General features: G+C 38.4%; 1 protein-coding gene across 1 annotated transcript in view; it reads right to left on the reverse strand.

The window, feature by feature from the left end:
• JAZF1 (JAZF zinc finger 1) overlaps positions 1-24,961 on the reverse strand; it is a 187,867-nt gene that overhangs the window by 78,492 nt on the left and 84,414 nt on the right. Inside the window, exon 2 of the mRNA XM_053966735.1 lies at positions 6,279-6,351. Within this exon, the coding sequence (XP_053822710.1) occupies positions 6,279-6,351 (73 nt within the window). The remainder of the gene's footprint in view (positions 1-6,278; positions 6,352-24,961) is intronic.

Raw genomic sequence — 24,961 nt, forward strand, 5'->3', positions numbered from 1 at the left:
AGGCTTACACAGAAAAATATTATCTGGCAATTGACATGTAACTTTGATCCTTTTCTTTCTGTATCCTGTCACATGCATTCAATTCAGCAGCTACTGGAAGCATTGGCATGCACCTTCAACATGATGAGAAGCAACAATTCAAGGGAATCACTGCACTTCTACAAAGCTGGGATATTCAATTCAAATGAGACAGTGTCATGTAATGGGAAGGAAAAGTTAAATTTTAAGACAAGGAGGAAGAACTTTGGTAGTAGACACTATAAAATGTAGCAAGTCTCAACAGGTGATACAGCAAGACTTCTACAGACTCACAGGCTGTTCCCATCTACAATAGAATTCCTGAAATGGAAGTCTCCCTTGTCTCTACCCTTCCGTTTCTATATCATGGCATGAGATTTAAGACAGTGTATGCTATACCAAAAAAATTTAGGATGGCTCTTAGTTATACCTTTTTTAAAAAAATGTTGCTTTTTATTCATTCAAAAACCAAATTAACTATTTTGAGATCAAAAATATAAATTTTAAGGGGTTTTATATATTTATTGGTAGCATGTCTCAACCTGTTATGTACCATCAATGATACAATGTCAAAGTGGAAATATCGTGCCTGAATTAATTAGAAAGACTTGAAGCTTGATCTACTGCTTATCAGGTGAATAATGCAGGGAATAGTTATTTTAGAGAAAGATGCTCACCGTTTCAGAATTGTTTCACCTTCCATATGCCTTCTGCAAAAGTATTTATTATGATGGCAAGCAAGGAGAAACAAACACACTTCTTCTCCAGGCTCATGACTTTCGTTCCAAACTGTGCCCCAGCAGCCATTACAGTGATGGTACACAGGCATCAAAAGGCAAGGAGGAGAAATGCCAGGAAGAGAAGCTACGTCCTACCCCAAGATAAGCAACAGTCTTAGGAGTAAAACAATCTTAGGGAACCAAAGGGGCAAAACAGAATTGTCTCCCACAAATTACTCAAACAACATAATGCTTGTGCTCTAAGAAAAAAAGGAAGCGACAAGATTTTCACTGCTGGTGAGAAAATGTTTGATAGAGCACTTTGATGGCACATCCAGCCATGGGCTATGACTTCCAAGAGGCTACAGTCTTTCATTGGCTTCTTATGCAACTACTGCTCATAGGAAAATTTCTCAGGGCTGAACGACAAGAAAACTGCAATTTTTTTCAGTATCACATGGTTTGGATGCTCTGCTAAGAAACTGATACCTAAAGATTTTTAGCTTTTTCCTATATTTTTCGTTTTATAGATTTTTAATATATAGTTGTATAGTTTTTAACACTTTCTCAGCCTTTCTCACACTTTATAACAATAGCTAACCCTTTCTAACACATTCTTGAAATTCTGTTTAGTCTTACTCTCAATAAGAGAACTTCTAACATGGACATTTGTTTTACACCAGCACCTGAGAGAGATCAAGGGCAAGGAACCCCCTGGAGCAAATCCAAGGGGCAGACCCAAGGGTGGGTTGCTGGGGCAACTGATCCCTTATTGGTTGTACCTGCTAGATATACTAATTAATTGACCTTATAGAAATCATAGAAATCCTCTGCCACATGTGCACATTCCTGTATTTTGTGCACCCGAAAGCTTTCATTAAAGAATAGCTATTTATATTACCACTTCAATATTATTTGCAAAAGTTTTTCTTCTGATTCCAGGCAACAAAACCCACAGATGGAGTCAAAGTGCATTGCCTCAAATCCAAAACCATCCTTCTTGTTACTGCATTAGTAACATAGTGCATACTAAATATAACACTACCTAAAAATTTGCCACTTTTCAAAACAACTTTCAAGTAATCATTAAATCCTATGGTGTTGGCTGTTTGTTTTGCTCCTGGAAAAAACAGGTAATAGCAGTAGAGCCAGAAATAGTGAACTGGACAAGACATAGGGAGAGTTTGCAGTGGCCAGAACTTTACATGCAATTTATTTCTTTCACAAATGTATATGTTCACAGAAATTATTGATTTTACTTCTCATGGTATTAAAAAAAGCAGGCAAAGTAAGAAAACTTTGTCTTGAGAAGTCAATGACAGGTGAAATAAAAGGGAAATGAGGGGAGATGAGATGCCTGAAGCCTTTAGAAATTTACAATGATAACAGTGAGGCAAAATCTTGCTAGCTAAAAACAAAATCTGGAAGGAGGAGCGAAAATGTTAGATTGGTTCAGAGATGTGCAAGGATAATCTTGGGCTCTTCATCTAAGAATGACATCCAATTTTGATCACAGGTTTAATTTGTGCTCCCAGTTGTGCATGAGAATGAACTTTATAGACATTCAACAGACTCATTCAACAGACTGCCCACGGGCAACACTGAAAACGTTCTCACCAGTGTGCTCTAACTGCTTGCAGGATTGATACTTAAAACATATTTTATTATATAACCCGTCTTCTGTGACCTCAATTATGAATAGAAAAACACTATTAAAAAGAACCTGGGGTTAACATAATTAAAGTATTTTGCTACATTTTAAAAGACTTTAAGATTACAACAGTCTTTATTTTCAACATTTTCCTAATATAGCTGTTATGCAATTTGAAGTAGAAACAGCATATAATTATGACTGCTTAGTTTCAGTTGTAGGTGCATACTAGTTTTCTTTTTTCCCCATCTGGATGAAACTTTTTAAAACAAAGCAATTACTGTATTTAAGAAAAATGTATTTCATGGAAATTGTAATAAATACAGAATTAATTGTTCTTTTTATGGTATATGTTTCCAATAAGACATGTTACTATGGCACTTCCCACCCTTCATAATCAAGGTGAAAGTAATTTACTCCAATAATTTATGCTTTTTTCCTATTTCTGATACTTACAATCTAGAAGTTGAAATACCTCCATTAAAACTTAATTGTAAAGAATTTTTCATTCACTAAGTTGGGAATAAAACTTTTTTATTATAAACATTTTTTTAGTATTACCTTTTCAGACAAAGGAATTATTTGTATGCCTCTGTTGTCTTCTCACTTGTGCTACAATATTGGTATGTTTGGTTTGCTGTTCTTTAAAAAGCCCAAACATTCCCACAACAGCTGCTTTCCTCATTAACAGGTAACCAGCAGTATCCACAGGAAAGAAACTTTCATATATGAGAATACTGAGAAGTCTCTCTCCATCAGACTGTACCAGTCTAAAATCCTTGGCTGTGTGCTGCAATGCCAGGTAACAGAGCAACCTTGAGAACCACCACCTCTAAAGACCCAGACTAGCACACTCAGAGGCACAAACAATGTAGATTGAATGAATACCAAGCAAAATTCGTAGTCATGATTATTAACTTAAAGCTATAAAACCTGCATTTAAGAGGCACCATAAGCAATATTAATCACTGTGGCTAACTACTGCATTTCAATGCAATAGAAAATATAAAGGTGTCTTGACCCATCTACAAAGGAAATGCCTCTAGAAAGTACTGGGGGATGTTGGCCCAAGTGCCCATTTGCAACTACTCCTGACAGATCACAGCCAGTATTCCATTCTTGTAGTAGCACCATTGAACTCCTTGCAGACAAACCTCTCCTGTATTTATAGAACGGAAACAGACTAACTGCATCTGCTTTGGTTGTAGTGTGTCTTTTATTGATTCCAATTCTGACTTCTAAGGAACCAAAGCAGAAGAAAGCAGGGAATAGCCATCAATACTGGGGACTGCACTAAAGCTACACTAAACTTTGTCTGAGAAAGGGATTTGTGGCAATTCAGTGTCTGATGGAAGTGTTTGATGTAGCAGTAACAAACCATTATGACCCATAATTTATATTTTGTCCACCCGTTTTAAAAGGAATGTTATCTGTCTACATGAGGATCACACACTATGGAAGCAGCATCTGTATGTAGTTACTGAAAGCTGTAATGGCAGTAAATCTCCAGCGGAGAAAGAGTTGGAGCCTTACAGACTTAGACATCCACAATCTGAGGGCTGCCTCAGAACTTCAGAGCTCAAACAGTATTGCCAAAATAATATGCCTGAGAAAATAACTAGGGATAGAAGGGAAATGGAAACAAGAGTATGTTTCAAGTTGTAAACAGAGGCTCCAGTACCCTTCCCTCTCTACTATCTGTTTTACTGATACTTTATCCTCCCAGCTATCAAGCCAGACAACCCAGATTTATGTTTTGTTTTAGCTCATAATAGCCACCACAGAACAGGGCAATGGGCAGAGCATAAAGCACACCCATTTAATCTTTCTACCACAACATATATTTAGTGTACATCTTATCGTACAATTTTGGCAGTCCCTGAGAATCAGCTGTCCCTATTTTCCCAGGCTCCACGAGACCGTATGGCCCACACAGAACATATTGAATATACAAACTTGCAGAGGAAGATGGTTTTAAGGTCTGTAACTCACAGCAGGAACTGAGCTAAGTTCAGTTCCACTTGGAAGCCAGAAAAGCATGGGTTTAAAAAAAGTGCAGCAGTATCTGGTGTTTGATATCTAACAGTATGCAACATGTTTATGACATGTATTAGGCTACAAAATCTGAGTTCGTAGCCTGGGACAACAAAGCAGAACTCAGCTCTGGCATATGTAGTGGGAAATAGAAAGGCATGTCTCGTACTGTAATGGATATTGCTGCTCCCTCAAGAGCTTGAGTTGCATAGAGCAGGTGGTTCAATGAAAGATACTAGCACTTCGGAAAAAATTAAAATACAACTAAAAGAGCAACTAAATAGCAGTTGGTTCAAGCACAAGTCAATTCAGACTCAGGTTTACTATACAAACAACACAGTTCAGTTCTCCAGAATTACTTTTCAGAAATGACAGGGTAAGAAAGTTTGTACAAATTATGTGGCAACTAAAACTGTCTCAGTCACACAGAACTCTGTTTAAAGGGTACCAAAATAATGAAATCTAGATGAGTCATCACTTCCAAACTACTTTAAAAGTAGTCTGATTCCAAACTGGATGATCAAGTCCCACTGCCTTAAAACAAGTCCCATGGTCAAGTATGTGGTCTTAAAAAGCCTTTCCCTAATTAAGAAAAAAAAAAAAACAACCAAAAGCTTTCCCCTCTCTCACATTAAGTTAAATAACCTCAGAAGCAAAAAGAGAAAACACCCAAGTATATGATGGAAAGAGGGAAACATACCAACATGCACAACAGCATACTAAGCCTACATACTGGAAAAAAAAGTTTTATACATTAAATGAGATCAGCAGAACTAAGTGTTAAAAAGGGTCATGGCTAATTTCAAAATATGCTTTAGGAGTCGGACTGTCTCCAGGAAGAACAAGAGTTACTTGCCAAGTAGGAAATCATGTCAATACTGGCTATTCTTAATCATAGGCTCATGTAGTGGAGAAAATGTAGTCATTTCATCAAGTGAACACCACTTCTTACTTCCGTACCTCAAAGTGTTCTTCCCCCACACACCCACTGACACTTTTTTGCCACAGCAAACATTATAAAAAGTCAAACAGGGGATTCTGTGCTTTTAAGTTTGTTGGTTTTTGCTTTTGTCTCACTTTTCCCCATTTTTAAAACAAAATAGAATTATAAAGAAAAATTTTGCGTGACCCTTGAGAGTTTGAATCAACTGAGTCTACGCCAAACTGAATCTTGGGCTAATCTTCCAAGCTAACAGGGTTATGAGCTTGTATCTCATCCTCTAGACAGCAAAACTAAAAAAGTAAACTGGTCTTCTATGTATAAAAAGTAATAATCCATGCTGGAATACCCTGGATGTTTCAGTACCACTATCAGTCAATAACTGAAAAGCTGGGGCTCTGTTACTTAGAAAAGTACATTTAAAATGATTTAATTTCTTAATTGCTTTCGAGTTTTAGGTTATACAGGGCTGGTAAGTAAGATTTAAAAATATATATATTGTGGTTGAAAAACTTCTGAAGTTCTGTAAAAAATCTGCTTATATACTGAACTATTATCAGATAGAATTTTTTTTCAATCATAAGTGAAATCTTTCTCTACTCACTTGTGTGAGCTACAATAGAAAACTAAGCCAAGAAAAATTATCTTGTTTGGCATGAGATTTAGCTAAAACATCAAAAGCTAAAACCTCATTCCTAAATATTTGAGCAGTACAGCTGAAGGGCTGCATGTGCCCTATGCAAAAGTCATTAAAATTTAGTTAAATTTTAATTCAACTGTTTTATTATAAAACAGGTGTTATGATAGTGTCATATCCCATGATGCAAAACATACATGCATCCATTAGCATGTCATTTGTTAGAATATATATTGTTTAAACCAAGATCAGTTACACCTGAAAAATAACCACACCTACCTGTTAATGTAACTTAGAGCAACATAGGTTGGCTGCTGAAGTTCTTGTTTTTCTAATACACGTGGGTCTGTATCTGGAATAAAGAAATACACAGAATTGAGCTTTGTGCATTTACACTGAAATTAGGGGACTGAATGGTGAAAAGTAACCTAAGTGGACACAAGAGATACGAAATAGCTCAACCCAGTTTATCCACAGAGTACACTTAACACAGCTCCATCCCTCGCTCATTCATTCATAAACACAGTATTGCATTACTTTACGCAAGAATTTGAAACATCAACAGTGATGTAATTTCCAACTGTCACACAAGCTTTCACAATCCCCCTCATAAATACTAGTTTTCACTGCTTTCCATGATTTATAGTGTTAAATGGCTCAAGCTTGCGTCTTTTTTAATGTAGCTATTTTAACATTTTAAGATGTTCCAAGAGTGATTAGATCTCGTCTGTTGGGTCTTGAGACTTTTCTTCTGCATTTCTGAGTTTTGTTCTCTCCCTTCTCTACAGCTTATTTTCTGAAGCTCTGAGTCAGAAAAGTCATACAAAAATGCTCTTGAAGCAAAATGCTTGCCAAGCAGAGCACTGCCCACCAGAAGCCCCAAAGCAAACAAATCCAAATTCCCTCAAGTGCTAACTTTCTCACTCAAATGAAAAAATATGTTTTCAATCACCATTTCCATTGTCCTTTGCAGTTAAGTTGTGCTTTTATCTAACAAAGGAGTTTTGATTTGAATTTTTGAAACCAAAGCCAAGGGAGTATGTTCATAGTTTAGACAGTTTTCTTATACCAAAACCCAGAGTTGTATTGAAGTTTCAAACACAACTTTGCCCTGCATAGTTGATAGGCACCTTTAAGAGCTGAGCATAAATAGTCTTCAAAAGTTCCCAATGGAAAGTGTGCATCCTGCCTGTGCAGATTACTATAGTCATTAATACCACATTTTATGCATTACTTGAAAGCAATTCTGCGTGTAACTTCTATGTTTTAACTATCAAGAATAAAAACCAAATGGGTCCCCACAGCACTGCTGCTATTCATCTTTTATTTCACAGAACCATCTACATTGTGTTTGGTGAGAGGGGGAGCGTGTGGGGCACTCCAAGCAAATCCCGTATTTTGGACTGTTCTTGCTTCCTCCTACAGCTTTTAAGCATTGTTAATGTTTAAAAACTCATTATCTTGATAAGCACGTTAGTTTGATGTGATCAGTCACTTTTGGTGGTTTTTGTGGGGTTTAAAACATGATACAATTGTTTCGAATTCTGTCTCTGCTGCTGTGCCTTAAGGAAGATTTTTAACTGAACTGAATGGGGACGGTGCTTGAGGGTTGGTGTATTTGTCACACCACTGCTGAAGCAGATAATGTCTTTATTCAAGGAGAAGGGAATCTCCTGTCTGCCTCTCAAAGCTCAGACTGATCCTTCTATCTACTATCCTTTCTATTTACACTTGCTCCTGCACAGCTTAGGTTGCAGGATTTGCTAATATGCTTTTATCAATATATTCCTGAAGAGATAAATAACTCTATGAAAGTTCAGTGAAGAGGGATAAAAGTGCAAGTCCCAAGCCAACCAGCAAACTGTTGTTCTTAAGAGGAAAAGATCTTGCTGGTGCCTGGGGAAATTCTGCAGCAATTGCCAGCACATCACACTCCTTATGAAGCTAACCAAAGACATCAGTGATCTCCCATGGTGTCTAATTCACCTCTCTGAGGAAGTTAGGTTCACACAGCATACAGAGATCTTATATTTGCCTTTGCTTCTATAAAATCCACCATCATTTAGCAGGCCAAGCATACAACTACTGACATGGTGAGCTCTCTTAGATTTACACCTCGGCGGTGCGCAGCCTGCCATGGAACTGTCTTGATGCAGAATGTCTGCAGTGCATTAATCCCTGCCAGGACTATCTGAGAACTGCTGTGATGCCTAGAGAGGCTACCTGGAACAGAGGCTGGACAGAGTTTAAGGAATAAAGTAGGTATTTATTGCAAGGCATTTAAGGGATACACACTGGCCAGTACAAGAGCCTGGTCATGGCTCTACCCAAGACGGACCCAAGATGGAAGACTGGTCACAAGTTTTCACTTTTATAAAAGTGAAAAAAACTTTTGTAAGTTTTGGTCCATTTACATATTTGGGTTAATTGTCCAATTACAGCTTCAGGTTATGAAGTCCCATCCGCTCTCCTCAATTGGCTGTTGTTTCTAATTTTTGGGCCTGAAGCTGCAATGGTGTCCTTGTTTCTCAGCCTGGAAAAGGATTGTTTTGTCCAACTGAACTGTGAAGACAACTTGCTAACACTTTTTATGAAGTTCAGAGTCACACACTAAGGCAGTACAGAATCTGAAAAATGTGAAAGCTAAAGCTTAAGGAATCAGCTGCAATCCAAGTTCAGGCATCTGTGGTTAAATGACTATGTCTTTGCTAATCCAGATCTTAAATGGGATTAACCTCCACCTATAAACAACAGTTTCTGTGACTGAAGGAGACAAAATTGTGGCTGGTTTACATCAGAATGCTGCATGTTATCTGTGGGAGAGGACAAGGAAAGGCTCTAATGGAGAGTCCACCACCCTTCCCACAGCTTGCCAGCAGCTCCCCATAACATCAGCTGAAGATGAAAATACAAGACAAAAACCAAACGCCCCATAACTTTTGTAGGAGTGTGTTATCAAAGCAGAGAGCAATTTGCCTGCTGGCACCTGGAAAAGGCAGACTCCTGTTTCTCAGTAGGTGCTGCCTGTCACAAGATGAACACAATGCAGATTCTATTCAATCTATCTATCCCTTCCCTCTCCATGTATCAGACTTCACATGTTTTTAAAGTCAATTATGCTGCATATACCAATTCCACAAAATAATCCAAGCCACAGTAAAAAATCTTGTATGAATTTAGCACTTAGAATGCTTGACACATTTTTATTCCTCTGCAACCACGTGCTGGGTTGCCAGTCATGAGAATGCTGCATTCACCTCTGCACTGCAGTAGGAACTACATGTAACACTGCTGGGTCTTCCTCAGCTACAATATTAAAAAAACCCACATAAACTTGTTCTGGGGCCATGGTAAGGCCCTCAGAGAAGAGCAGAAGAGAGGAGAAACTGGACACGCTGTGCCACAGGTGGCAGCAGCCCTGGGGCCCTGGCACAGTCCTTCCCCAGTTGAGGGGCATGAGGGGGCACACTGGCAGCCTCTCGGCATCCACCCTGCACGGCTGTGCTACCCAAGAACACACACATTTGGCCCACCACTGCCAGCTTTTTTCTCACTGTCTAAAAATGCCACCAGTCAATTCCTTTCTGCCTCCATTCCCTCTTCCTCTGCCCAGCCTCAGACAGTGCCTTTCCTCTCTCCTGCCCCTTTCTAACTCCAATTCTTCCTATATCCTGCCCTTCATTGCTCTCTGCTGCTTTCTGTTATGCTCCCCTCTCAAAATGTCCCAACATAAGAACAAGATAAAACTTTCAAGGAGATGCTGATAACCACTTGGGCACTGCCCTCTTCCCTTCTGCCCCAGCCTGACCCCTCCACCCCCTTTATTGTATTTAACTTCCAATTTAGGCAGTCTCTGCTTACATTCCTGATGATAGTTAGCACTTTTTTGAGCAGAGTGAACATACATTTTTAACAACTACAAAAAGATCACAACCATCTCAAACTTGATTAAAAAAACCCCAGTAGTTAGTGCTTTTTTATTTTTCTTTCTTTTTTAAGGAATAGCATGTAGATCTACAGTGAGATTAAGCAGCAGTATTCTCTGATGCTGAACCTTCAAGCCTGGACTTCCAGCACTCTGCTTTTCTCATGCCTAAGCACATTCATACAGACACTAGCAATGCCTTCTAAAACCACTCATGCTGCCCCAAAGCATGTCTTTGAACATGTGCTGCCCCACTGACCAGGATGTTCTGCATCATAACGCTCTCGCTTAATCTGACTTGGGAATGACGAGCAGGGGAGACAAAAATCTGTTGTCAATCTCAGAAAAATGGCCCTGTATAACGTTACATGTTTAGTCAATGTTTCTTCAAACTCACATAGACTGGTCAAAGTCAGCCAAATGTAGCCTAAATAGTTTCCAAATAGACACCTATAATGGTTTAAACACTCACAAATGACAAATTTCTTCTTGAAAATACTTAAGCAATATAACTGAAGGCTGATCTGAGTTCCCGTTCTTGTAAGAAAAATATCCAGCACACACACAAAAACTACTCCAGAAATTGAGGGGACTGGTTGATTAACATTAACTAGCTTCCCTCACTTCTTGAATTAACAAGGGTTATCCAAGACTCACTACTTCACTGGTTTTGCAGTAACACCTTAAATCTGGTAGAACAAGTTGCCAGCTGCTGAACATTAGCTGCCTTCATTGCTTGTCTCTTCTTACAAACATTATGTGCCACTGATTTCATTCCACAGTGGGAAGAATTACTTTCTGCAGTGCTGTGAGAGTTTCTTAAGCTACGTCCTTCTCATTCACTATGGTGCCAGATTTTTTTTCTCTTTTTTTTTTAATGAAATATTATTAAAATGAAATTTTTGTCTTACACTAACTACTCCAGAATTTTGCTCTGCATCCCAGCACCTCACTATTTAAATGACTGAAGTGTGGATGCTAACATCCGTAAGAGAGACAGAATTACTCAGTCATCTGGAGGATAAGACCCCTCCAATTTCTCACATCCACAACTTGCTTTATACTGGACAACTAGACAAGTAGTATGAGTGTATAATTAAGGCGGAGAGACCATAAATTGCACTGAGCCATCTTTGAACTATTCACACAAAGCCAGGCATTTTCTGTGGAGTATGTTCTAACAAAATAAATCACTGACTACTGAAGCATTCTACGATTACTAAATCACCTCAGTACACAGAATTTTGCAGCCTGAAAGCACTGCAAAATCCTAACCTGGCAAAGTATTTTAAAGAGAGCAAATAATAAACAAAGGCATACATATCCTGTATAAACACAGTCTTCAATTATATAACTTGGTTCTACATTAATATTTCTGCACAAAAATACACACCACATCTTCACTGTATATAATGCAGCAATAAGTTTTTACTCTACAAGATACAAGAAAGTTATTAGAAGCAACTTCACCTTCATAAGAGCTCTGGTTTTAAATCACTGTGAAAGATCACTTTTCACCTTACAAAATGTTAACAAATTCCAGTGGCATTATTTTACAACCACAAACTTTCTTCTTACAGAGACCAGGAAAGGTCACTACCACTAGCAAAGTGGTAAAGATAGTCTCAGAAGAAAGATAATGACCTAAAGGTAGTAAAAATTATACTGCTCTTCAACATTTCAAATATGAACTGGCCAGTCCGGTTTTAATCCCACCCTGCCACCATTTAACAAAAGCAGAGGTTGAGGTCAAGACTGACAGAAGTCCAGGTGCCTAAAGAAGGAGACATGAATCCCTACTCACTCACAAATGCAGTGGCTGGATTGTCAAAATTTTTTGGTAGCTGTAATCCTCCAACAGATTTCACCCACCAACAGCCTGAGTAGCTTCTTTATGGCTGATAATTATCCTTTTATCCATCTTTGTCATAGGAGGTACTATGCTAATTGAGTGTGGGGGTGATTATTAGGGAACAAATTTCAGCCTAACAAACAAGGTCTCTCAGTGAGCTCCAGTGAGCCTCTGGTGAAGTGAGAAGTACAAGACAATTCATTGATGTTGCAGATATTACTTTTTGGAGGGAAGGGTTTAGAGATGTCCCTTTCTTAAAAAGACTTAGATTTGAAAAATATGTCTTCTGTAAGTCATATCAATTTTTTACCAAGTGGTTACAACAAAAGCAAAAAGGCAAAACTCCCCTTGACAACCCAAGGGTCTTATTTCCATTTCAGTTTAATCTCCAAAAGAGTAACAAAATGCCTTTAATGTAATGAAAATAACAGCCCTGCAAAGGATTTTAAAAGGATTTTAAAAGGATTTTAAAAGCACATATTTGCAAGGACCAAGGACTTACAAGTCTCTCCCAAGTCACTTGGAGATGTTAATGATAATCTCACCTTTTTGTGCAAGATCACACTGGGGTAAACTGCCAACACAGAGGTTCCCCAGACTCAAACCTGACTTTGCCAGAACATCCATACACACGTTCTGCTCGCCCACCAGCAGGTTCACAGAGTGCCTGTCTTGTATTTCACTTGGCCTTGAAACTGGCTGATATAAGTCAGCTCAGCTAGTTAATTAAAACCTACACTTCCCTTGAAACTAGCTCGCTTCACTAATGATGCCAAGGCAAATATTTCTGTTGGCTTCCTCAGAAGTCTGCAATTGTTCCTATGTGGATGTAGCTTAAAAAGCCAGAAATAGATAAATTCAATGTTACTGGAAATTTCTCCCCATCTAAAACCTCCATTACAAGGAAGCCATTATGAGTTTCACAGTATCAATTCCAAATGCAGTGTTATTCGTGTCTTCTTAAATATAAAAAGAAAAAAAATCACAGACAAATTAACAGAGTCCCTTAATTATATCTTTAACAGAAAAAAAAAATGTCCTCATCTTCAGAAAAGGAGATCATGCTCTTCAATTCAAAGACCGAACACTGGAAGATAAATGTGATTCTGCAAGAGTTTTAAATCTGGAATTCAAGAACACCTTTACTATTTAAGCATGAGTTTAGGTTCTTTCTAAGATTAAGGTGTTAAATGCCGCAGAGATGGACTTATCAAAATGTGTGAAAGAGATCAGATACCAACTTTCACATTTCCACAATAAGCTCTTCAGACGACTTAGCCCTCTAAATAGATGACTAAGAAAGCTACATTCAGGCAAGTTCAAACAAGAAAACACTGTACTTATGTAAACTTTCAGAGCTTTGGTGAAGGCTAGAGGCTCCAGAATATGTTTAAGGACAAAATTCTGGCTGCTTGGTCTATCCCAGAGTTGCAAAAACTTCTCAGTTAGCTGCAAACAGTTTATTTCCCCCATCAAATTGTACTCAAATGCATGAAGCCATGAAAAAAGAGACCCTTAAAGACACAGGTTACATAAGTCATACAAGAAGGTCATGAAACTGCAGGATTTTTGTCCTTCTGGGGACAGCTCTGTTGGGCTGGTGCTCTGCTGCTGCTCATACCAGGCCTGTGGACTTTCCACACTGAGCAATTCAGCAACTGAGCAATTGCAATTGCTGCATTACAGCAGGAGAATAATTCAGTCCAAAGACAAGGCAAAGCATCAGAAGTCACAGCCCAAAAGCTGAACTACTGTGGACTTCTCCTAAAGCCTTTCAAGCACAAAAAGGTTATCATTAATCTTCATAACTGCAAATTACATATTACGCATGTAGACAAGTGGTTAGCAAAAGGAAATGTCAAACAGAAGGTTTATTTAAATGGAGGCTGCCTCAGTAAAAAAACCCAACAAGTATAAATTGGGAATGCACACACAGGCAGCTGGAAGGCAAAGCAGCAGCTGCTGACTTAACACCCTGGATTAGCACACACTGGCCCCTTCATGTTGGTGCACCTCCCAAGGACGTGAGGCAGTCCTTGTGGAGTTCCCAAGGAAAATGGTAATTTGTAAAAACTGCCTCTTCATTGGAAAGACACCATGATCCCAGGGAGAGCACTCCCAGCCTTTCAGCTTCACTGTCTTAATGAATGCAGAACCTCTAAAATGCAATCAGAGGACACCACTGCGAAAGGAAGTATAAAAAAAGGGAGAGAAGTTCAAAAGCAGAAAATCATGGAAAACTAAAGCACAAAAACCTCTGAGAACACCACAACCAACAACATCCATTGACTAACTCAAACTAACACAACTGAAATTCCATTTTGTAACACAACCCCTGTGAGACACAAGAACTCAGGGTTTTGTCATATGAGAAAATGGTATCTTGGTGGGTGATAAAATAACACATGGTATTTCAGATAACCTACACAGAAACAAGCCTGTGCTTTGATCTTACAGCAGAATAGAACTTTTTATATAGCACTACTTTGGAGCAATCCTGTTTCATCCTTACAAACTGCCACTATTTAATTCAGACTGTGAACTTTTAAAAATAATGGTCATCCCTTATCTTGTCCAGACAAACAGTGTTCTGATTACAACTTCACATGTATTAATTTAGTGCACAGTTACTAAAAGTATTTTAGCAATACAACTGAGATGATAATTTGACATTTTCCATTTTTAATTTAAAAGCCAAATAGCCAAGTAAACAAAGAAGAAGGACTTGCAAACCTGAAAAACATCTTTCATTGAAAAAAAAAATTGATATAACTATATACAAGAAAAGGTTATTTCAGATATGGACAATAGAAAAGAGAAAGAATGCATGGAGTCCAGTCAAGGATCCTGAATATTTTTAAAATGTTCTAATTTCTGCAATTAAGTTAATTATTGCACAATAGAAAGTGACCACAGTGCTCTTCAGTTGCTGAAAGCAACCTCTGCATCTGTCATGCTGCCTTCAAACAGGCAATTAAAGTGAAAAATGAGAGTGTGCATAACTTTCCAGTACCACATATTATATACAAATAACACACAAATAAGAACTCAAGTTCTCAAACAAAACACTTGATCAATTTAGTCATGCCTTCATCTGTTTATTTGAACATGTATTACTTTGCTACTCTTTAAATCCTTATTACAGATAATCTACTGCCTTAAGAAGAGTTTTCCCTTACCAGAAATTAAGAGAACTTTCCAATTCTCTGTCCCCAAAATAATTTCCATTAACTGAGGCTGAGCAGTATAAAACATCCCAGCTGTGGGCCTTCCTGGTCCCTTTTGGAGTGGTGCTGACTGGAGATACAGCTCAGTCCTCTAGGGCACTCTCAGACCTCTGGCACACCTGAACAGGCTGGCACCCAGAGTCTGCAGTTGCTTCTGGCACAAACAATGGCAACACAATCAACCCAAATTTAAGTCATCTCCCACTATGACCTTCTCTGAAAACCCAAACAAATCTCCAGCAGCAACTACAAGACAGAGAGCTGTGTAGGAGGGTATAATCCTAACCCTTTCAGAAAATATTCTAGTGCACTGTGATGGAAGACACCCTCAATCTCAGTAGCTCATGCCTCAGCTTAAAAAGAGTAATGCTGTAAATCAGCTACTTAATTTCTATTCAAACAGAACATAATTGTTGGTAACTGGCTGAAAGCAACAAATGTCAAAAAAGGTCTTTGTGATCTTTCAGATGTAATGAACCGCAAGCACACTTCATGTGCCATGATGCTTTTCCACTTACTATGCTAATTAGTTTTTATTTGAAACACACAATTATTGCTGCAACCAAATGCAATCATTAATGTATTTATTTGATAGGCAAAATATTAATGAATCAAATCAACAGGAAATAAGCAGTGCTGGAAATGTCCCATAGAGAAAAAGACCTCCAAGACTGCTGCTATTTAATTTTACTTTTTAAATATTCCGTTTTTAACCATTTGAAATGTTAACATCTTGCTTGCAATTTCTAAGTGCAAATACACTTAATGAAGCTTGACATAGAGAAAAATTAGAATGCCATTTTCACAGAATTTAACAACATTTAATTCAAATCAAATAACCTCATGATATGCCACTGGAGAGTAAATAAAAGGTCCATTTGCACTTAACAGTCAAGCACAGAGGACATAACATATATCATTAGTAATCTCTAAAATTATCTCATTTCAGTAATTAAATGAGCATTTTTATTCCTCACCACACTATGATGTCTCTTTTGGCTGAGAGTTTTAAAAAGTCATGTACCGTGGAAAGGCATTCTCTCAGATCAGGGAAGGTCCCCAAAATCAATTAAAAGAAAACTTAATTCATGATCTAACGACACTATTCTGTACTGAAACAATGATCAAACCACTTTCATGACCTGCAGCACTGCCCACACCCGTGCAATGTTCCCTTTAATCACTTTTGTTGGGTTGAAGGACTCCTGGCCAGCGTGGCTGCACTGTCTCCCTAGATGACTCCTGATGCCAGCAAAGCCCCTCTGCTTCCATGGCTGTGACTCCCTGGAGGTGACCTGGTACTGGGCTGCCTGTGGGGGGAAAGAGTTTGTCATTCCCTACACTGCCAGACTGGAGAGAATGGAGGAGAAAAGGAGTGGACCCAGCCCTGCCTGCAGGATTTCTACGTATTCAGTCAAACTGCTCAGTTTCCAGTGTTTCACACATTTCTCCCCTCTCTAAGGTCATACACATCATTACACAGTACCTCTGGAAGTGCCAAAAAAAAAAAAAAAAAAAAAAAGAATGAGGAGCATTCATCCTGCTCTTAGCATTTTGCCAAAATTATAAGGAAATAAATTTTTAGAGTTGATAATTGATTGATTGAGGGTTGAATTCTGTGGGTTTCTATGAGAACCCAGGCCTTTTTTGGGCAAATCCATTGGGAAGTTTGGTCTTTTTTGGGCAAAACTTGGTAACTAGTAGTAGAAGAACAATCTTTACATAAACCACAAGGCTCTGTTTTTTCAATGTGAGGTTAGTACATGCTTAAGACCATGTTTTAGGATAAACAGTTTAGCATAAAGGAAGCAGTTATTTCAAAAAAGCTAGTTTTCCTAAGTAATTAAAAAATTTATAGGTTTGTGTTTAGCCTTCATATTAATATTACTCAAATACTCAAACCCTTGTTCTCATCTAGTTTTAATAATGAAAGCCTGGCTAAACATTCAAAAATAAATAAAACCTAGTACTACTTTATATAAAACTTCAAAAAAGATTTATCTTGACAGTTCTGATGCTTGAGGGTTTTATTTCCCTCAAGCACCAAAGTAGTAATGATCTCCAGGAGTTAAAATAATATGATTATATCCCAACTCCATGACCAGCTAAACCACAACTGAGCTGCAGTGGCACATGCAATGCCAGAGGATCTCCATTTCAGACTATCAACACAACACTAAATTTCCAAGTGTCACTGGAAACAGGCCACCTCTAATTTTGGTTGGAAACACTAATATGAACTGCTATTAGCAGCACAGCCCAGTATTTTACCAGATCAAACTCTTCATCTTTACCAGGAATGAGAAAGGAAAGCTTTTTACTCTCAGTTTAATACCATGTCTTCTCTCCTCTGCAAACAGTGGTTGAGGGATTTTTTGGTTTATTTTAAGGGAGGGTTGTACGAGAAGGAAACAAAACATATTTTTCCTGTGAGTCACTAAAATTACTATAAGCAGCTTTATCTTCTGTGCTACTACTCTGCAGTCTTGTAAGAGACAGGATTCCTAATCTTTGCTCTGCTGGTAGGGAGTGCACAGAACTAAGCCATTTCTGTAAGGAAGAAGGAAAGAGCATAATTATCTAGTGTTACCCAAAAGAAGCTCCAGAAGACAGCAAGGTAGAGCCAGGTGGAGCACGGACAGGAACCAGATGCGTTAGAACACCAGGTGCTCAGCTAACCTTTCCTTCCTGAAATGTCTTCTTCCAAAATTTGTAGGTAAATGCCGTGTCTTACACAATTTTATTATTTTATTTCACTGGGAATCATTTCACTACCAATATGCCTCATCCAAGGCTCCAGATTTGTCATCAGAGCTACATGATACATCCAGCAACAAGCCTACTTTGCAGGGAACAAGAAATGCACAAAAACACATATCACATTTCCCAAAGGGAGTGAGGGTGTGGTGTGGGGGTGTCCCCCTCTTTAAGAGGAAGATATCATCACTGAAAATAGTGCATAAATGTGAACCTAATACTCTGAGAGAAAAAAAATCTATTTTTCTGTAAACAAACTGTCAATAAACTTAAATAAAATAGTTATCCCCAAACAGCACCTTTTGGAAGACTACAACTCAATTATTGGGATAACAGGAACTGCCATATGAGAATCATTACGTGCTGTTAACAATCAACCTTGAGCAACAAGACTATTTTGTTTGCCCTTAAGTATTAACAGTGGAGCAGAATGGTTGCAGTTTTGTACCTTTGACACCTATTTTTGAAGAAGAATCTCAAATTATCTTGAGAACCAAGAAAGTGAAATAGATTTCATACACTGAAGCTAGTGAATTGGTTCCAGTATCCCCAGGCACTGGGAAGCCAAGTGTAACAAAGGGTTTGGTGCCCTCCATTGAATGAATCTGGCCATCTCAGTCCATCTCTTAGAAAGGACAGGATTTTGCAGAACAGGGAATGGATGGAGCCTCAGAGCTCCACTAGAACTGGATCCTGCCATGTGATCTCTCCCCTCAATGGTCTGAACCTATACAGTACAAAGATAAAGACGAGGTTTTACCCTCAAGCAACCATTCATAAACTGAGGCTTGCAGAGGGAGCATAAAACCAAAGCATGAATGGTCAGTTTAAAAAAGAATTTATATAAGCTTTAAATTAATTTATAATTTATATAAAACGATATTGATATTAAAAATATCAACATTAAACACAGATAAGCTTAATCATCAAAGATGTTCTAAGACCACAGTATGTTCTTATACATTCTAATTTTACTTTATTATCCCAATCAAAACCATGCAGCATCCAACAAAACAAAAACCCAAAAAAACCCAAAACCAACAAAGAAAAAACCACCACAGCCACAATCCCCTCCAAACAAGCAAACAACCCCCCCCCAAACCCCAACAACAAAACCCAACCAACCAAAGCAAACAAATAATCCAAATCCCCACACCCACCCTGTGCCATCCCCCCTGCAAAAAAAAACCCCATGTAAATCAAACAAACAAACAAAAAAGCCTGGTGTGAACACATAGGAAATACAAGAAGTTACCAATTCCTTCAAAATTCTCACACTATCTTCGCCCTCACATAGAATTTGAATATAGAATAATTAATCAAATAGTGACACCAATTAATACAAAGCTACCTGACCATAATAATAAAAAAAAGATTTACAATGATGACAACAGGAAGACTAGTCATTATAAAAGCTCACAAAAAATTACATGCCATTCTTTGGCTTCCACAATTTTGCCTGGCATTCATGTAAGCCTGAAGTATCTGCACTTCCTTAATGACTGACGTAATAGAAAGCAACAGAAGGGCATTGCACTTTTTGCAGGTGAAAGTGGTGCTCCAGGTTCACATAAGTCAAGCTCAGGCAGGCTTCTCAGCAGAGAAATCTCAATTTCTGCTCAGGAATGTCTAAGGGATCAAGCAGTCTAATAAATGCACTGGTATGTCAGAAGTCAGTTTTAATTAAGTAAAGGTAAGAAAAAAAATATGAAAGAGAAACTTTCCTACAAGCGGTAAAATTTCTCCTTGCATTGAATTATGTATTAAAAAAAAAATCTGTTCACTCATTTTTGCATGCCAATTTGAAATGTTGTTTATTTCTGGTGTAATAGTGTAGACAAGCAATGCCTCACTCCTAGCTCAGGGTAGCTTTGAAAAGTAGTACAGCCCTGTTTCAAAACAGTGTTAAATTTACTGTATTTCGTAATTTGGAAACAGATCCTTCAGAATTTCCAGAACATCAGTTATTTTGCTATTCTTATTAATTTTAACTAATTAGAATCAGGAAGAGGTAGGAAGGAAAGGAGGACATTCAAGCAAGGCCTTCTCAGACCATGATACTAAAATATCTACTGTATAAATGCACACCTTTCAGGGTGACTTAAAAAAAGATGCACATTCTTCTAAACAATCCAGCTGCTAATTTTACAGTCAGTAGCTGACAAAGAACATTACTTCCTAATGTGATGGTATTGTACCTTCTAAATTCTACTACTGTTAGTACTAAACAGCAATTAATTAACAATTAGGAGTTGACAACATTACTGATTATTACAGCAATAAATCTTAATACAATTTTTATTCTGTATTGTTCCTCCTCTGATCAACCCCCAAGTATGAAACAAAAAGCACAACATACATTTACCGAAATTATTTAAGGGATATGATAAGAGGGAAATGTTTGCAAACACAATTCTGTAAAACCCTCTAAAGAACATTAAATAATTTGTCCTCAAAAGACTATCAGTCTATAGAAAAAGATACTTTCAACTTTAAAAAAACCCCATATTTCAGTAATGACCTTATAAGTGAAATTGCACACAACATCACCTTTCCAAGTATGTTACTACCTGCAACAGCAGGTGCTTGCTATTTTTAGTCTGTTTCTCTATTCTCAATAAATAGTTTTAGAAGTTTAACAAAACCCTTTAAAACATTTCCATCAAAGGCTTATTTAAAAAGGTATGGCCCGTTAAAGGGTATTTGTTCAGAGGAAGAGCTTCTTTGGTTTGCTGTTTCTAAACAAACTAAGTGGCAAAAAAATACTTCTCCAGGTTCAACAGACAGCTGTATACTAGCATCAGGACAATATAACTGCATTCCTGACAGAATTAATTCACAATATTTAACTAAAATTGCTTTGAACTCTTTTTATATTCAGCACTAACATGGTATGCAAGTATGGTGGCTGGATTACAAGAGAAACTAAGACCACCGGCATAATGCTCCCCCTCCTCCAAAGCATTTTCCCTGTCCCTCCAATAAGCCCTTTCTATTCCCTCCTCCTGTCTCTATATCCATCTACTAAGGCTATGTGAAGTATCTCCCTCTCCATTCAGTTTGGATTTTAGCAAGTTCTAATATTCATTCCTTAATGCAGTGGCAGTGTGCTCACCCCTTGCTCTGTATAGTGGTGTTGATTTTCAGAGAGAAGCAGAGAAGTGCCTTGCAAGTCCTCCATAATTTATTCTAGCTCTAAAGTTTTCCACTGCAGTCAGTAGAGTATCTAATAGCCTAGTCAAAATGAAGACAAACATCTTCTATGACAGAAAACCGTGGGGAAGGTGGCCTGAATTAAAGAGCTTGGAAATAAACACCTTAAACAAACCACCTCAGCAGGAGACCGAGATTCTCTGGCAATGAACTGCAGACAAGACGCTTGGAAAAGCCTCATAACAAAGAAAAAGCTGCACATTGTTCGAGGGTTCCCATGTCAGCACCACCCCTGAAGCCAGAAACATTAATAACTTCTCTTTTGTTTTTATTCTTTCTGCCGAGGAGAAGGGAGTTGAAACCAAAACAAGCAAATAAAAGTATATAAACATGATTTCTTTTCCTGCTAGTTGAAATTTGCCCATGCCAAGTACTAATGTACAATCCTGGGGTTGAAGGTTTCTTGTTTTTGTTTTGAAAGGGGCAATGGAGTCCTACAATTTGGTTGAATGATGAAAAGCTTAAGACACTCCTTACCAGAGGCAGTCCACTGCATCAGCTCAGCAGCCAAGCTTATCAGTTTGATGAGGTAATTGCTTACATCTTTTCCTGACTAGATTTCTCTTTTTCTTCCTTACACACTTGGAAAAAACTTTAATGAATTGATTATCAATTAAATGTATCAGACTGACAGCTATCAAGAATACTCTCTGCATTGCCTTGATAAGCAGAAGTTTCCTATGAGCAGTCAAAATGTAAGTTTTTCTGCTGTTGTATCACTGGGGTAAAGACTGACTTTCCAGTGTGAAAGTACAGCCATATCACTCCAGTACAGGATGAGACCCAAGGAGTCTGACAACCCTTTGCAATCTGACTTCAATAGAAAGAAATCTGGTGGACTGTGGAAGGAAAGCACAGGAAGGTACAGCATGCTCTACCATCCATCAGCATAAATCATCAGTGGACTGGGACAGGGATGGATGACTGGAGGCAGACTGCACTACAGTCATGTTGCAGCCTGAGGTAGTGTCTGCTGGGAATACAATAGCTCATTCTCCATGCCCATGCAATAAATGGCCTTCTCTCTGCAGCTACCAGTTAAGATTATAAATCAGTATGTTTTGCAATATTAAAAGCCACTCCAGCTGCAAAGGAACCAAGATCATAAATTCTTTTCAATACGCTTTTGAACAGCTTCAGACAGTAGTGAGGCTTTCCTGGGAACACTAGACAGCTGTAAAATAGCTACTTCAAATTTAGGTTCTATTATAGGAGATGGAAAAGACCTATATGAACTATTTAATTAACAGATCAAGCCACCAAGACCCACGAGGAAAGAATTAAGCTCTTAACAAAAGGTTTTAACTGTTTCTTGATCCCCTATGTGATGTTTTTTAATTAGGTCAAAAATCTGAGTTGAAGAACATCTGCAGACTTCATCTCCCCATTGCTATTAATGCATGTTAAGTTAACAGTGGGGATTAGTAGAATTTGAGGTATTTCTCAGAAGGATGTGCCTGGTAACTAGAAGTCTGAGGAACCCACACACCAGCTCTTCCTCAAACAGGCAAGGAAAAGGTCTTTGCTAATCCATTTCTTTTCTCATTTGAAATCAATGGCTCTTAATCTCCAGTTGATCACTTAATTTATCAAAAAGGAAATTAGACTTTTTTCTGTAACTCAACAGCAGCTATAGTTGCCCAAGCAAATTACCTCTGCTGTTCATCAGATCTGGTTATTTAAGAGCAGGTTTGGAGTGGAATGGGAAAGGAGCATTGTAGCATCTGCCATGACCAGGAACGGAACTTCACGATTCTCCGCAAACAACGATCAATAGCTGCAATTATTGCTCAGTGGTTTCACTGAGACTTGCTGGGGCTCTGCATGTGAGAGGAACGCCATCAGCAAAAACCCACTCTTTTTAAAATCCAGTTATGTTCAATGTGAAAAAAGAAGGGAGCCTACCAGTTAGCACATTGTCTGGAATGGTGGACATGGAGAGAGTAACAAACTGTGCTGTGTTTCTGCAGGACAGAGCCCTTAAGAAGGCAAGCAGAGCCAGGAGCTGGAGTGGATGATCCTGATGGGTCCCTTCCAACTCAGCATATTCTAGGATTCTATCCTTTTCTGCTTCCCACAATAAGTCTGGACATGGTCCTGGTCTCCAGCACAAGCAATGTGTCTTAGCTCTTGTTTTCTGTGCAGGTATAAAAGCACCAGCTTCTTTCCTTCTGGTTTAAAGCCCAATATGAAAAAGAAACGGTCACAAAGCACCTTGAAAAAGCATTGCATAGTAAGTACTTTTAGCCCACTATCAATAAGGGCAAAGCTTACATTAAAGAAAATTATTAAGTACCAAAGTCACTTCTGGTCCCAGTTTTAAAGAAGAGAATGAATATTCTGCACTGGCTAGGATCAAAGGCCTCAAGGTCAATTTCCAGCTCAGTCACAGATTATCTAACAGTCCTGACACTCATTTCTTTGCTCAATTCACATTTATTTTTACTTTTTTGCACTTCAAACCTTCTTCTGCTTACTGTGCATAAAATTAAAAAAAGATTCCTGAGGCTACATTGTATTTGATGGTGCAATTAAGTACCTGTGGTGAGATGTGAGCATAACTATACTTCAAAATCTTCCCATAAACACACATTTTTTTTTTCACAGTTCCAACAGATACAAAGTGCCATTTGCCTTGGTTATTACCAGTAATGGAAGGCTGCAATGAGGTTTCCCTGGAGCTTTCTCTTCTCCAGGCTGAGAGAATGGCTGTGCCGTTCAGCTTCACATCATCTGGAAACTCACTGAGGGTGTGCTTGATCACACCCTCTGCCACTGATACATTAAAGAGCAGCAGCTCCAGGAGAGCCCTGAGGGACACCATCCATCTGCAGCCTCAGCCTGGACATAGAGCCATTGACCACAGCTCTCTGGCTGCATCAGGGTACCAAATAAACAAAGAACTCAGGCTGTAAGGTATACAACACTGAGGAGAAAACTCAAGAGAATGTGTATAACTCTAGTCGCTGCACGCATCCAAATACTCAATCATTGACAAGTGCTTGAAGCCACTGAAACAGAGTGATCAGGGTGGGTGGGGAGGATGACACCCAAAACCACCACTACTACCATGAAAATAAAAAAAGAAGCACTCAGCTTGAGTCCACTGTCATATTCCTGGCAGAATATCTGCTGAAGCACTACAGAGAATTTTACAGGCCTGGAGGAGACACTGAAGAAATACAAACATATCAATGAATACCAGCAGTGAGAGGTAAACAGTTTCAAATGCTTTGTACAACTAGAATCACTTTGCAGCCAGATTCATTGCCAAGATGAAGACTTGGAAGGCTTCTGTCAGACTATTTCCAATTACAGTGTTTTATGAAAACACAGGGCATACAGTATGCCTTGATGAGAAAAACCAGTGTATATATAGGCTCATCATCCTCAAGCAGAAAGCACTGAGGTAAGTACTAGTTGTTATGGATACGTCTGCATAAGTAATGGGTGTTATTGCATCTAACCTTTGGGTTTCATTTATTTTATATTGGAGGGTGTGGGTGTGTGTAGAGAGATTTATGGTTTATGTTATAAACTTTCGTATGCCACAAAATCCTGAAGTGTTTTTACACTGACTGAAAAAATACCTTCAAGCGATGAGTTTAATGTAAATTCAGAGGAATCAAATATCTTTAGACAACTTTGAAAAATGCACTGTTGATTATTCTTTTAATCAGTTTGTGTATTGCTCAGAAATTATTTGATAAGCAATGTTTCTCACTGAGTATGCACAATTAAATGTGAACAGATTCCATGACACAACAGATCCACAAGTCATTTGTGTGCTCCTTGTGTCAAATGACCTCTCAGACTGAGAGCTGCTTTTCTGATGACTGATGCTATACTGGGAAAAAACCCCCACCCAACCATTTTGATGACCTCACAGTTACTACTTGAGGCACCCACAGCTAGAAATACCATCATATTCTATATATTTTTCTTTGTATGCATACAAGATAGGAGGAAAAATTCTAAGGACCAGAAA

Source organism: Vidua chalybeata, chromosome 1 (genome assembly GCF_026979565.1).
Source record: "Vidua chalybeata isolate OUT-0048 chromosome 1, bVidCha1 merged haplotype, whole genome shotgun sequence".
NCBI classification, from domain to species: Eukaryota; Metazoa; Chordata; class Aves; order Passeriformes; family Viduidae; genus Vidua; species Vidua chalybeata.